The sequence below is a fragment of the Armigeres subalbatus genome, chromosome 3, assembly GCF_024139115.2.
Source record: "Armigeres subalbatus isolate Guangzhou_Male chromosome 3, GZ_Asu_2, whole genome shotgun sequence".
NCBI classification, from domain to species: domain Eukaryota; kingdom Metazoa; phylum Arthropoda; class Insecta; order Diptera; family Culicidae; genus Armigeres; species Armigeres subalbatus.
Genome location: NC_085141.1, coordinates 21,822,039 through 21,837,834, shown reverse-complemented (window position 1 = coordinate 21,837,834; position 15,796 = coordinate 21,822,039). Strand labels below are relative to the sequence as shown.

The 15,796-nt window shown below is 39.5% G+C and overlaps 1 protein-coding gene across 2 annotated transcripts in view; it reads right to left on the bottom strand.

Moving 5' to 3' along the window:
* LOC134220008 (neutral alpha-glucosidase C-like) overlaps positions 1 to 15,796 on the bottom strand; it is a 65,535-nt gene that overhangs the window by 42,104 nt on the left and 7,635 nt on the right. The window contains exons 3-4 of one of the 2 annotated variants that reach the window (XM_062698927.1): positions 1,567 to 3,188; positions 1,201 to 1,512 (exon numbers count right to left, since the gene is read on the bottom strand). The exons of the other annotated variant lie outside the window; for it this stretch is intronic. Coding sequence (XP_062554911.1) covers positions 1,276 to 1,512; positions 1,567 to 3,188 — 1,859 coding nt within the window. The 3' untranslated portion in view covers positions 1,201 to 1,275. Of the gene's footprint in view, positions 1 to 1,200; positions 1,513 to 1,566; positions 3,189 to 15,796 lie in introns of those variants that run through there. 2 annotated transcript variants of the gene reach the window in all.

Genomic DNA, 15,796 nt, shown 5'->3' with positions numbered 1-15,796 from the left:
GGATTTTTTGCAATTCCTGATCATAATAACTGGTTTACAGTTCGCCTTTGAGTGATAAATCGGCCTACTTTTTCATATCAACGAAATGGGTGCTTTAATTAACATTATGTAACACAAATGAATTGCATAATATTAATTATAACACTAATTTGGGTGCTGTCGGAGGCCTCCATTTTTATTTTACGCTCAATTTTTATATTTTTATTCTTCATTTAATGAAAAACCAACAAAACAGTAGTTAAAGTAACATGAAATCTTATTGATTTGTTTGGTACAGATTTATCATATTAAAGCCAATTTGCAAAAAATAGCTTGTGCAACCCGTGATGCTCAATCATCTAGTCTTTCGAGCCACAACAGCTGCAGGAACTTAAATAACTAAGTCAAACAATTATAAGTTAAGTTATGGAAAAAAAGTTCTTCGGGCAGACCGGTCTGACCAATATGAATGAAAAGTCCAAATAGGGGATTTGGTCTCTTACGATAATCAAACGAAATCTTCCAAATCCATTCAACACATTGACAGTGACTTTGTACGCCTTCTCATATTGAGGAATAAATAGATTCTCATATAGGTCAATCAATCTCCTGTCATCATAAATCAGCACGATTACGTGAGGTGTGGTTGGATCCCAAGTCAAATGAAGCGCAACTTACTTGATTGCTGTCTTCTTTATTGAGAGAATAGTGCTGTCCAATGAGAGCTTGAAGTAGCTCGAAGCAACATTTTTTTATGTACACGTTATCCGACTTCGTCAGTAGATGGAAATAACCAGCGCGGGGGGGAAACATACATTTTCAGTGCAAAACGTAAACAAACGAGCATAAATTACATACAAAAATCTAAGATGGCTGAGTTGGGAATATTGACAAGTTGGATAACCTGTACATAAAAAAATCTTGGCTCGAAGTTTCTCCCTGTCCTGCTCATGCCCATTTGTTGACAAAAAAGAACGAGCAGGACGGGAACAACTTCGAGCTACTTCGAGCTACTTATTGGACAGCATTAATGTAAATGTTAAGAATGAAATAATGAAGATATTTAAAGTGATGCCGTTTCATGCAACAGCGGGAGAAAATGATGAGATATGATATATCATATTATAACAAACATTTCAAACGTATTTCGGAGGAATTATGGAGGGGCTGCGTTCGGATGCTTTGAAGGGAAACGTAAAATGCAATGCGTTTTGGGTTGATTTCGTAGAAGAGATGTTGTTAATAACGACTGATTTTTTTGAATTTCGGCTGTGCAACAAATTCGCGGAAAGTTTATTATGAGATATCTTGTATTATATTATTATTTGGAAAGTTGTACACGGTTTCGGGTGTTATTTCTGTTAATTGACATAGATCAAAATTAAGATTTTCAGATATGGGTATAGTTCGGTTCGGATGCCCGTAAAGTTGAATAAATAATACTTCTCCGGAAAAAGACCTTTGTTCAGATGAACAAGCCAAGTCTTTAAGCGATTCAGTTTCCACAATTAGTCGAATCCGAACAGTGAGCTCCTGGAAGAAAGGTGTTTGAAATTTTGGTACCACAAATTAAGACAAATTACTAACTTGTTCTAGTGCAGCGCGAAATTCCAAGCTGAATCCTTTTTCGAACATCAGCATTCCTGAAGCATCACATTTCGTCTTCCGAACGTTACACCCAAGTGCTCCAATAAGGAACAGCGGTTGAAGTCGAGCCTCGTCGACCCCCAAAATTTCGTCCGAGATCTGCCGCAATCCAACTATGTACCCAGGTCGAACGAACATCGGCAAATCGGACTCCACTACGGCATACTGAAGCACATCGTTCGTAGGCAGCTCGTCTCCGGCCCATAGCTCATAAAACGTTTCTGGGAAATAAATATCGATCTGCGTCATTTGTGGCAACAGTACGGGAGCCACAAGTAGAGCATCCCCCAACATGAACTGCTCCCACAACTCTGCCGTGTAGTTTCTAGCCTCTTCGTAGTGATAGAACATAGGCCTTAGAAAAGCGGCATTCAACACGATCAACGTATTCATATACTCCATCAAAGCATACCGCTTCCGTATGGCAGACATCATAATTCGTTGAGCAAATTTGCTGAATCGATGCGGCAGCCTATCGTCCGACACTTTGAACAATGGTAGCAGTGACCCAAATTGGTACCACCTGATGCATAACTCTTCCGTAACGTTGTCTCTTGAATTTCCACAAATTGGAGTCCCAATGAAACTCAACCCAGCCACTGACAACCCAATCGCACGATTCACCTCATTCCTTAATGAAATCCACGTCCCGGATACATTCTGGGCCACAATTGCTGCCTTAGTCCTTAAATCATACGCCCCCGTAATCAAAAGCTTTCCCTCCTCAACCATTTCTTCAACTCTTCGTGTCATCATCGGTCCCATCTGGTTCTGACTCTTTACCACCGTTTCCATACTATCCGATAGCTTCGTATCCCACCGAATCAAATCGGGTATAGAATTGTTCAACCCTTCCGGAAGATACGTTAGCTGGCTTCTACTAGGGTAGGTCTTGTTACCATCGTCCCGCAATGATCCCTCCTTCAAGCTGTAACCCGAAGCATTCAAGTTCTGAATGCTGGACCACACCTGCTGAAGCCACAGAGTCATTTCGTGACGCTCCGTGCGCCAATCCAAGTAGACAGTGGTCCGGTTTCGTACGATTCCTCGATAGGACGCGATGTTATAAGCGCTTCGAAGCAGTAGTCCGTTGATTCGGGCGGTAGAAGAGGCGGAGCTACCCGTAGGCTCCAACACCATGACAACCGACGGTACGAATCGTTTGCTATTGCGAGATAACAGTTGCATCGTTTCTTCAAGCTCCGAAGTGATGGACATCGAACTTGACAGCCAAAACAGGTCGTCGTTGAGGCAATGCGAATCGAAGATGATGCCACCGGAGAGCATCGTTTCGATGCTGGATCGAACGCTGGCGAGAGTGGTGTTACGCGATTCATCGCAAACGTGAACTCCGTAGGACCAGAACGGTGGCTGGTAGTGGTTTTGAGTGAGAGTTTTGAGTTGGCGATGCAGGTCGGTGGGGGTGGGACCGGGTAGAAGTTCCAGTTCGAAGCGGCCGAGGAATTGTGCACGAATAACGATGAGGCGCGAACGTACGATTTCCACCTCGGTGAGCCCGGGAGTGTTAAAAACGACACCGTTGAATTGATTGGTTTTCATGTCTGAGAAAGAAAGTAATAAATTATATATTTTTTTAAATTTGCAAGATCAAGTAATTTAACATAAAACAATAATATGACTCAAGAAGTCGAGCGTTGGAATATATACAACTTTTTACCTATTTACATTACAATTTGATAAGTCAAGTAAACATATAAATCATCCTCAAAATCAATGAAGATAACTAATTAACAAATGTATTAAAATTGTAACTGGAGAAAACGAACACAAATCCCGATTTTCCATTGAGGAAAATGTGAATTTTCCCTTGAATGTTATAAAATATGACCGTATGCTTCGCTGCCCCTTTACGCATAATTGTCCCGTGTTAGTTTTTGTGGATTTTGGCTTTTTACCATAGAGCAGTCTATTTTGATGCAGGGTAAATCACTACTTGGGCCTATGGACCCGATTCCCGGCTCACTGCACAGAAAACTAAGGATTTACACTTTTTGGAAGCCGTAGGTTTATGATTGATAATTTTTAAAAAGTATCCCATTTATTTCGCACAATACTCTATATTTTATACCATTTATTTCACTCCTAATTGGTCCAATTATAGAAAATAAAAATGTGCATTCCGAACAATCACTCTCCGTTGCTACACCACTGAGCCGGAGTGAATCTTTCCACTTTTACAAAACGGTATTTTCATATAAACACCTACCTGAAAAACGTCACAGTTCTCGATACAATCATTGCTTCAATCTGTTAATCACCACACAATAATTCTAAACTCGCGCACTTTAATCTTTTCTATTTGTTCGTTTCACTAGAACTAATATAAACATATTAGAATACATTTAAAAATGTATCCTCAAACCGAACAAAAATTCACTTCTAGCCGCACCGTGCTGCCAGAAGGCCAGGAGTCTTTTTTAGTATGACAAAAATCCTTCATCGTTCATAGGAAAACTATCTAATTAGTTGACGCTATCATGTTATTTATAATTCTGTCGATTTCAAAAAGTGAAAAAATATAGTTTTTAAGCGTTTGGAAGTAATTTGGATGAGTGAATATATGTTTTCAACCAAATAAAAATTATTATAAATAATACCATCTGGCATCATGTCGGCGTTGAACGTGCATATTTTTGTTTACGTCGCATTTTCTACCGTTCCGAGAGAGAATGAGAGTAAGATGTTGAGAGATTGAGCGAAATTTTGCTTAGGCCGGGAACTGGGTTGGATGTGGGCCGGATATGCAATCGCTATGACTGAAATGAGTGCTGCACATCGTTAATTTAAATCAAATGAAAGCTTTTTCAAACGATGTTTACCAAGAAAAGCTATTTTTAAGCAGAAGTGAACCCCTTTGCAGTATTGCTCGGCCCACGAAATTCAGGAAAAGTTGCTTCCTGTCATAAATATCAATTAAATAATGCAGTCGTATGCATGTTAGGCCGGGAATGGGGTAAGAAACCCTATATCTGTCGAAAACTCTCACAGATATTGAACTTTGTTCGGAAAATCAATGAAAACAACATCAAGTCTATTTTTCCAACTGCTTAATTTCTACGCATAATTGTCTCGCGGTGACTAATTTGTTATTTTATGGAACAACGATCATTGAAATAGTATTTTCTGTGTACATCTCCCAGACTGTTCCAGTGGTTTATAATCACTTCAACCACGCGGGCAATTCACCTTCATAGATAAAGCATGGAGATACATATTTCGACCAACATTTGAAAATGGCGCAAAAGCCAAAAATTATTCCTTATGAATACGGATTGATTTAGAATTTTCACGCACAATACGACTTTTTCAAACTCATTGCATTCATTCAGGGTCATCTCGAAACAATTCAGTTCATGTTTCACAGCGGGGAAGAGTCGTTTAGCCGGAAGTGTAGATTTGTTCGTGTTTCGTATTGGACGTAGAACGATCGGAGTTCGCGTCCAGACGTGTTTTCTTCAGTAAGCAGAACGATCGGCCGGTAACCGAAATTTTGTTCTGCTTCGTGCGTGTGTGTAAATGAATTAGAAAGTAAAAGTTTAAATCGCATCTAGACATGTTTTCTTCAGTAAGAAGAACGATCGGCCGGTCATCATAGTTTTATTCTGCTTGGTGCGGTAAGCAGAACTATCAGCCGATCACCGAAATTTTGTTCTGCTTTGTACGGCCTTTAAAAAAAAATTTAGTACTGTTTTCATCAATCAAACTACACGCTATACACGGCATACCGTTTACCAAAACGAACCCTGCCACACTCCCTACCCCATATATCCAATATCCCAGTGATCTCTCGTGGAAGTGCAGATAACTCGTGGGCTTCTATCAAAGCGAGTATCACGTCAACAGTTTCCTACATATTCCCTAATTGACCTGCATTCGGACACGGCCGGCGCTGGTATTGCTTATTTTTTGGGTCATCAGTTCTTACACATTGAAGATGATGTTAGTCCCAAACTTTATCTGTTGGTTCTCTGTGTAATGACAGCTGGCCTGCCAATAACGGAGTAGCAACCGTGGGCGGTCAATCATGCTCATGCTCATGCTCACAGCGGGGAAGAGTCGTTTAGCCGAAACCCATTCGGACGAATGCCACTAGACCATAAGTTGTTTGGTCGAATATACCATCTGGCTGAACAGACCATTAGGCCGAAATTAATTTGGGCGAAAGGGCCGTTTGGCCGAAAGGGTTGTTTGGCCGAATGGGTCATTTGGCCGAAAGGGCAGTTTGGCTGAAAAGGTCATTTGGCCGAAAGGGTCGTTTGGCAGAAAGGATCATTTGGCCGAAAGGGTCATTTGGCCGAAAGGGTCATTTAGCCGAAAGGGTCGTTTGGTCAAAAGGGTCGATTGGCCGAAATGGTGATTAGGCCGAAAGGGTCGTTTGACCAAAAGGGCCATTTGACCGAAAGGGTCGTTTGGCCGAGTCATTTGACCGAAATGATCATTTTTCCGAAAGGATCATTAGGCCGAAAGGGTCATTTGGGCGAATAGGATATTTGGCCGAATAGGTCACTTGGTCAATTCTCACTTCTCACTGTAAAACATGAAGAGCGCATAGTGAGTAATGAGATGTCTCACCACTCACTTCGCGCTTCTCACTTTTTACAGCGAGAAGTGAGAAATGTTGAGTGAGAAGTGAGTCGTCTCTCTTCTCATTCTTAATTTCTCACTTTTCAAATGACCTACTCGGCCAAATGACCCTATTCGGCCAAACGATCCCTCAGCCAAACGACCGTTTCGGCCAAATGATCCTTCCGCCAAATTACCCTTTCGGCCAAATGACCTTTTCGGCCAAATGACCCTTACGGCCAAATGACCTTTTCGGATAAATGACGATTTCGGTCAAATGGCTTTCGGCCGAATGGGTTTCGGCCAAACAATCCTTCCCCTTTCACAGCAATCAGCACACCGCCACTGTCGGGTTCCTTCCGGACCGTGAGCTATGTTTTCACAAAACCGCCAGTGAACTCCCAGTCCAAAACACAAATCCTTTAAGGGGATTTTCGTCATCCAAAATGAACATCAGTCCCACAAAACACCAATCTTCAGGTCGAAACACTAATTAAAGTTTATTACACACTATAAAAACATAGTGTACATTAAACTACTTTTATTTAGAAACTACATTCACAGACAAACAGACGTAACACTTCATTTAAATCGTTCATAAATAATTCTGCGCTATTCGTCTAGCAGAGGCGCAAGCACTTTGATATTTGACGCACGGAATGATAATCATCTGAGGCGACGCTTTATTTTGCATCATAGCATGCGTCTTTCAATAAGGCGAAAACAATAAACAGCCACTGCACCACGAAAAAAGAGCAGAATCCTCTCTTTCCTGTCAGCAGACGACCAAAATGGATGGTTTATTACACGAGCTTTACTAAGTTTACTTGTACCCCGAACTGTCCCACGGGGAATAATTTATTCCGTCGTGTACGCAAAATACCAATAGTAGTAAATTACTGAGCAACTAGGTTTGGTAGGCAATCAGTTCATGAGTTCCGTTAAAACAAGAATGTTCACTTAAAAATGGATTTTGTTACTATATCGTAATTATAAACCGACAATCGTGATTTCAAATCCACCGTTTTCGTGCGCAAGTCTCTGACATTCTGATAGTAGACGCACAAGAATTGCGCATCATGTTGAGCTGTGATGTTGCAACTACTTCCAGAACAATTTGGAGAATATAGAACATCTGCATCAAACTAAATTAGACTGCATATAATAGGCAAGGCTAGAGCCCTTGACATGGTTGGTTGAATCCGATGGATTCTAGGCATAGTTGACCTTGTAGACCAATTGATCTGGATCCCAGAACAATTTGAAGAACCACCTTGGGGCCAGTTCCGAGGCTCTTGGGGACGGCTCCCGGGGCATAAAATTCGGCAAACTTTAAAATTTCACAAACATTGGCCTTATTGGTATCAAACTTATGACATCCAAATATGATATTGGCCACCTTGGGGCCAGTTCCGAGGCCCTTGGGGACGCTTCTCGGGGCACAAAATTCGGCTAATTTCAAAATATCATAAAATATGGCAAAATGGGATCAAACCCCAGCATTTTGGAAGACAAGTGGAATTATGACATCCATATATGATATTGGGCACCCTGGAGCCAATTCCGAGACCCTTAGGGATGCCATCGAAACCACCAAAATCAACCATTTGCAAAATATCACGAACTATGGAAATATGGGTGTCAAACTTCAGCATTTTGCAAGAAGAGTGAATGTATGACATCCAGATATGATATTGGCCACCTTGGAGTCAGTTACGAGGCACTTGGGAAAGCCTCTGGAAGCACCAAACAGCCTTTTAAAAAAAAACAGAAACTATGGAATTATGGAAATCACGCATCGGCATTTCGCAAGACAAGAAGAATCATGACATCTAGTAAGGATTACGGATTAGGATTATTCCCATGCAATAAAATAATTTTGATTTGCAGATGCTGGAAAAGGCCGATTTTGGTTCCCCCATAGGTTTCTCTAAGGGCCTCGGAACAACAGGGTTGCCAATTTTTAGCATTAGCATTATCATTGTTACGGAATAATTCGTAGATTGGACACTAGTGATATTCATGTTTTACTTTTGAGATCCTTATCTAGAATGCTATCAGAAATCAAGAAGGGGAGTTATCCTTGATTCCAGTCTTAAGCAAAAATAACAAAAGCATGAGGATTACTACTCCTGGCCACGCCCATCTTCACCTTAACTAAGGAGAAGAAGGAAGTGTTGATGTAGTACTTACTTAACGAGAGGCCACCGACTTAGCGACACCCTCATAAGTACCACGGAGTTAGATAATGAGGAAGGTATTCGTTGGGTCAGGATTTGCCTGTAGCTGGCAATGTAACCGTGGTAGATCTTACTCCGTAACACACCACGTAAAGGTGTCTACCCAGCATTACGGGTATGGAACAACAGTGTGGCCAATTTCCCCAGAATCATATCTGGATGTCACAATTCCACTCGTCTTCCAAAATGCTGAAGTTTGATACCCATATTCCATAGTTTATGATATTTTGAAATTGGCCAATTCTTGTGCCCCGGGAGGCGTCCCCAAGGGCCTCGGAACTGGCCCCAAGATGGCCAATATCATATTTGGGCGTCCTAATCTTACTCGTCTTGCAAAATGCTGAAGTTTAATACTCATATTGCCATGGTTTGTGATGTTTTGAAATTGGCCGATTTTGGTTGTATCCCCGGAGGTAGAGGTGTGCACCGGTCCGATATTCGTCGGCGGCAGCGTCACTTTGAAAGCCTTTTTAGTCGGTGGCGGCGGCGGCTTGAATCGGCGTAGCGATTTTTTTATTACGTTTCTTAAAGATTTTTATTTTCAAAGAAAGAATCTTTTGAATTTCACATGAAAAATCTAATGAACTTCTCCATAAAATTCTAAGTTTTTCCTGAATTTGGAAATTATTTTCGAATTTTCCACGGGAACTACTTTGAAGTTTCGAGAAATCTTTGGAATTACCAAGAGAAGCACTTTGTTTGAAATTTCAGCATAAATTCGTCGCAATTTACATGATAAACTTCAGAATTTCCACGATAAATTGTTCTTAACTTCTACAGGAAAATCTTCGTAAATTCACGGAAAACTGGAAGTCATTTAACTACAAGGCTTTATCTGCAATTTGAAACTTACATCAGTTTTGCAGTTATCGTCCAGCTGAACTTTAAAACGATTTCAAAGTCGATGATAGCTGCATTGCACTGCACACTATTGGTGCACTCTATTGCATCTGACGTCTTCTGAAAATCATTTGACGTCTAGAATGCGTCACAGTTATCGAACGGCCTGTGCTAAATGAAACTAAAACATGTTGCAGTTATCGAACGACTAGTGTATTGTCAATAAGAAATTCTTGGGAAATTCCATTGGTTGAAAGTGGCATACGGCCGAATTGGTAATTTGGCCGAAAAAGTAATTTGCCCTAACAGATCGTTTGGGCCTTGGTTTAGGCCAATTGGTCATAATTCCAAATGTTAATTACTGAACACGTAATTTAGTCAAAAATATCCATCCGTTTGGCCTAATGACCGACATTTCGTAACCTCTCTACTTTTTAAGTCGATACTGGCTTTTAAGTCAAAAGTCATTTAACCAAATCCCATTAAGCCGAATTGAAGGAAACTGTTGTCAGGTCAAAAATGGTTTGACCGAAAGCGACATACAGCTGAAAAAAATCATTTAATCGAATAGATCATTTGATCGAAAATGCCGTTTGATAGGAATGGTCATTTGGCCCGGAAATGACATTTCTGCAACAAGACCCTTTCATTCAAACGGCATTGTCTGTCAAACGACCTATTGGGCTAAACACCATTTTGGCAAAGATTTTAAAGTAAATATATAATATTTAAAGTTAATATATAATATTTGATTTTGGCAAAGTAATAAATTCAGCCGTATGACACTTTTCAAAGAAGGTTGCAGAAAGAACATTTTTGGGCCAAATGGCGCTTTCTGCCAAACGACAACCCAGACGACCCCACATCGCATAAGAATGCACGTTTAAAATCGTTTACCGATCCAAATTTTATCAAAATCGCATTGTGAAGCAAAGCTCATCAGTTTATTTATATTTTTTCCTGAACAGTAGGCTATTTTACGAATTCCAGTTTCATTTGTTGACATCGCATATTCCTGCAAACAAACTCAAATGAAATCGGATTATCTGTCAAACAGAACTTGTTATCACAAACTATATCGCAATGTATAATAACAAAAAAGTTGTACACATTGCATACACTACCGTGCAACGTCGGATATGAAAGATACATATATCGCCTCCACTTTTGTAAGTAAAAAGCGTTTTCGCGATTAGCATACGATTAAATTTGTGCGCATAGGCATCGCATAACAGAAAAACAATTCTATTTCTCTATTATCTGGGAATTCTTACCGAAAGTCGTTTTTGGTCAGATGATTCATTCAGTCAAATGACTTTTTCGGCCGAACGGCATTTTTAGTCAAATGGCCTGTTAGGGCCAACTACTTTTTACAAGCCCGGCCAAATGTTCCTTTTCGCTGTACGTCGCTTTCGGACAAACTACATTTTCGGTCAAATCAGTTTTGACCTGATAACAGTTTCCGTTAAACTTTTAGATTTGCTAAATGGTATTTGGCTGGATGTCTTTTGGTCTAAAGGCCTGTATCGATTTAAAATTATAGAGGCTACGGAATTTTGTTTAATGGTCAATTGACGAAAAGGCCATTTAGCTAACCGAGTGGCCATTTTTGACAATATTACCCGTTCAGTCATTGACATTTGGCCGTATGACCAAATGGCCCATTCTGTCTAAAATCTTTTTATGCTAAACGGCATTTTTGGCCAATGATCGTTTCGGCAAGGCGACCTGTTAGGGCAAACAGCTTTTTCGGCAAAATTTCCAGTCTGGCCGCGGTCGCTTTCGGTCAAAGGAATTTCTCAAGAATTTCTTATCGAAAATAGAAATGCAGAAATCCAAAAAACATCCTCAAAAATTCCGAGCATATTTCCGTGGTTTTTAAGTTGACTAGCCCAACCCGCCCTCTAGTGATGAACTTATCCTTGCAAAAAAAAAAATTAATCTAATAAAGGATAAAACACTAGCCGTCTTAAACAATCTAATCGTTAAGGCATCCCTTTTACCAGTCACAATTTTCTGTATAAATTTCAAAGAATACTCAACAGCAACTCAATAGGAACTTTCCGTGGATATTCTGAATATTTTCCTGTAGAAATTTGGAACAGCTTCCAGTGAAAACTCTGAAGAGTTTCTCATGTAAATCCCAAACAATTTTCCTTGGTAAATCCAAGGAGCTCCTCTTGGTAATTCCAAAGAGATCTCGAAAATTGCAATTCCTGTGGAAAATATGAAAAAAAAAAATTCCAAATAAATATTCTGGAAAAAACTTGAAGAATTTTCTGGGGAAGTTCATATTTTTTTTAAGGTGAAAAAAAATCTACCGTTAACGTTTTGAAAATATACAAAATGACCAGTTCAGCCGGACGACACTTTCGACCGAATGTCTTCTCAACATGCATTTAGGGTAGTGAGCTAATTGCCGTCGTAGTAGGTAGTGCTTGGTTTTCAAATCTAATTTATACGCTATCCCAACTACTTACTCTAACTCAGTAGTATGTAACACGTATTTTAGAGTTCCTAGTTTTCATTGTGTACTATTAGCGCATTGAACAAATCATAGTTTATTAAGAATCGGCAATCAAAAACACCCTTCAAAATTTTTAAATTTGTCTTATGAAAATCTGTTTACGTCCATGAGAATTTTCATTCGTCCAGTCTAAAATTCGATGGATTGCTGTCAAATAAATCTGTTGGTATTGGTGTGCGATTTCTACAAGTACACCAAATTAGTTTTTTATGCGGTATCATACCGTGTTAAATAAAAATAACATAAATTCAATCAATATTGGCCTGTTCTGAATATGATATGTGTACATTGTGAAACATAGAATAGAATATGTGTATGAAGCATGTTCGCGGTTATCCAAGAAACACCTGAAGTGGAGGCATTCAGATCTTTACGCGTAACCACCCAAGTAGCACACGCAACATCTTCCAAAAGCACGTTGTTTCTATTCAGTTTCATTAAAGGCATTGGAAAACATCAAAGCACGAAAAAGTTGCATTAAGATGTTAAAAACGATCGAGTTGTGATCAATGTTTCATTAACATTGCAATGCAGTACGTGTTTGACATTTGAAAAAAAAAAAAAACAACCAAAGAATACTGCACTTTATGTTGCAAACACGGAACAAAATCATCAAGTTGCATATTTTTTACCATGTAACTTCAATGCGTCTTCCAAAATTTATTTGTTTGTTTAAATTAAGTTGCAGCTAAGTTGAGTGTGTCTTCATGTTTAATTTAGAATCGTTCAACGTTTTGACAACTCACAATATTTTCCGGTGATGGTGCAATCAAGTAACAGGAAACCTGAGTACAAAACTTCATAATCGTATGGTTTTTATGGTGAGTCAACACGCAGTCCCTTCGAAGCGTTGAATGGTGCTGTGGTAGAGTGAAGGACTATCAATCACAAGATCCACAAATCGAATCCAGTTTTATATTTCTATTTTATTTTTTTCCGCTGTAGTATTTTGCAACATTTTCGCAATTTTACTGCAATCGAAGGATGTTTCTGTAGGCTCCACCTTTTGCGCTTTTCAGATTGTAAGAGAGTTATATTTGACAGCACTTACGCAAAGATTGTTTATTTCCGAATAGTTGCAACACAGTGAAATGTTCAGTAGTGAAACAAGTTGTGCTGCTTGGGCAATGATCTACAGGCCTGTTTTGTAAATGTAATGTACCCGTTGTGGTACATATGATATAATGTGTATATGGAAGATCTTCACGGTTATCCAAGAGATCCCTGAAGTGAAGGCCTTCAGATCTACACGCGCATCCAATGATCTACAGGCCTGTTTTGTAAATGTAATGTACCCATTGTTGTACATGTGATAGAATCTGCATATGGAAGATCTTCACGGTTATCCAAGAAATCCCTGAAGTGAAGGTCATCAGGTCTACAGGCATAACCAATGATCTACAGGCCTGTTTTGTAAATGTAATGTACCCGTTGTGGTACATATGATATAATATGCGTATGGAAGATCTTCACGGTTATCCAAGAGATCCCTGAAGTGAAGGCCTTCAGATCTACACGCGTAACCAATGATCTACAGGCCTGTTTTGTAAATGTAATGTACCCATTGTGGTACATATGATATAATGTGCGTATGGAAGATCTTCACGGTTATCCAAGAAATCCCTGAAGTGAAGGCCATCAGGTCTACAGGCATAACCAATGATCTACAGGTCTGTTTTGTTAATGTAATGTACCCGTTGTGGTACTTAGGATAGAATCTGCGTATGCAAGATATTTGCGGTTATGCAAGAAATACCTGAAGTGAAGGTCTTCAGGTCAACAGACATAACCAATGATCTACAGGCCTGTTTTGTAAATGTAATGTACCCGTTGTGGTACATATGATATAATGTGCGTATGGAAGATCTTCACGGTTATCCAAGAAATCCCTGAAGTGAAGGTCATCAGGTCTACAGGCATAACCAATGATCTACAGGCCTGTTTTGTAAATGTAATGTACCCATTGTGGTACTCATGATAGAATCTGCGTATGCAAGATATTTGCGGTTTAGCAAGAAATACCTGAAGTGAAGGTCTTCAGGTCAACAGACATAACCAATGATCTACAGGCCTGTTTTGTAAATGTAATGTACCCGTTGTGGTACATATGATATAATGTGCGTATGGAAGATCTTCACGGTTATCCAAGAAATCCCTGAAGTGAAGGCCATCAGGTCTACAGGCATAACCAATGATCTACAGGTCTGTTTTGTTAATGTAATGTACCCGTTGTGGTACATATGGTATAATATGCGTATAATATGCGTATGAAAGATCTTCACGGTTCTCCAAGAGATCCCTGAAGTAAAGGCCTTCAGGTCTACACGCGTAACCAATGATCTACAGACTTGTTTTGTAAATGTAATGTACCCATTGTGGTACATATGATAGAACCTGCGTATGGAAGATCTTCACGGTTATCCAAGAAATACCGGAAGTGGAGGCCTTCAGGTCGACACGCGTAACCAACGATCCAAAGGCCTGTTCTGAATATGTAATGTACCCATTATGAAGAGAGCATGTACCATATTTGAAACCGGAAAATTGATCTTTAGTTCCTAGATCGAAAGGCCGTTCTCTAGGGATTTCTTGGATGACCAAGAACATATGCTGTGAACGCATTCTGCTTTTTGTACTTCAGAGAGCATGTACCATATTTAAAACCGGTAAATTGATCTTTAGTTACGCCTGTAGATCAAAAGGCCTTACTCCAGGGATTTCTTGGGTGACCAAGATCATTTGCCTTAGAACACATTCTGTTCTTTGTACTACAGAGAGCATGTACCATATTTGAAACCGGAAAACTAATCCTTAGTTACGCGTGTAGATCAAAAGGCCTTACTCCAAGGATTTCTTGGATGACCAAGAACATATGCAGTGAACGCATTCTGTTGTTTGTACTACAGAGAGCATGTACCATATTTGAAACCGAAAAACTGATCTTCAGTTACGCATGTAGAACGAAAGGCCTTACTCCAGAGATTTTTTGGATGACCATGAACATATGCTGTGAACGCACTCTGTTCTTCGTACTACAGAGAGCATGTACCATATTTGAAATCGGAAAACTGATCTTCAGTTACACGTGTAGATCAAAAGGCCTGACTCCAGAGATTTTTTGGACGACCATGAACATATGCTGTGAACGCATTCTGTTCTTTGTACTACAGAGAGCATGTACCATATTTGAAACCGGAAAACTGATCTTCAGTTACGCGTGTAGATCGAAAGGCCTTACTCCAGAGATTTTTTGGATGACCATGAACATATGCTGTGAACGCACTCTGTTCTTCGTACTACAGAGAGCATGTATCATATTTGAAATCGGAAAACTGATCTTCAGTTACACGTGTAGATCAAAAGGCCTTACTCCAGAGATTTTTTGGACGACCATGAACATATGCTGTGAACGCATTCTGTTCTTATTAATTTATTTATTTATTTCGTCAAACATAATGTAGACTACATTAAAAAACTTATAACTATGTTCTATTGTAACTAATGTTCCTAAAATATTTTCTTAGGCTCATACGAGGCATGGCTAAATCAATTGCTTCACAATACTGATTGTAAACAGACATCATTTGATTCATTGGACTAAATTTTGCATAATTTGTTCGATGATGACAGGTGGCAAACAAGTTTCGATTTCTCAATTGCCGAGTAGGAGTGTAAAAATTTAAACAAGACAATAGTTTGGTGGAATCAATGCGGTGCGAAACAATATCATTCACAAATGAGATCATGGCAAACTCACGACGCTTTTTCAATGATTGGATATCTATAAGCATACATCGCGCCTCGTACGACGGAAGTGGGAATGTTGTCCACCCTAATTTGCGTAAGGCATATAAAAGGAATTGCTTTTGAATTGATTCTATTCGATCATCATGTGATTTCATATACGGAGACCATACAATACTACAATATTCTACAATTGATCTGACATACGCAACGTACAAAGTTTTAATTGTATAAG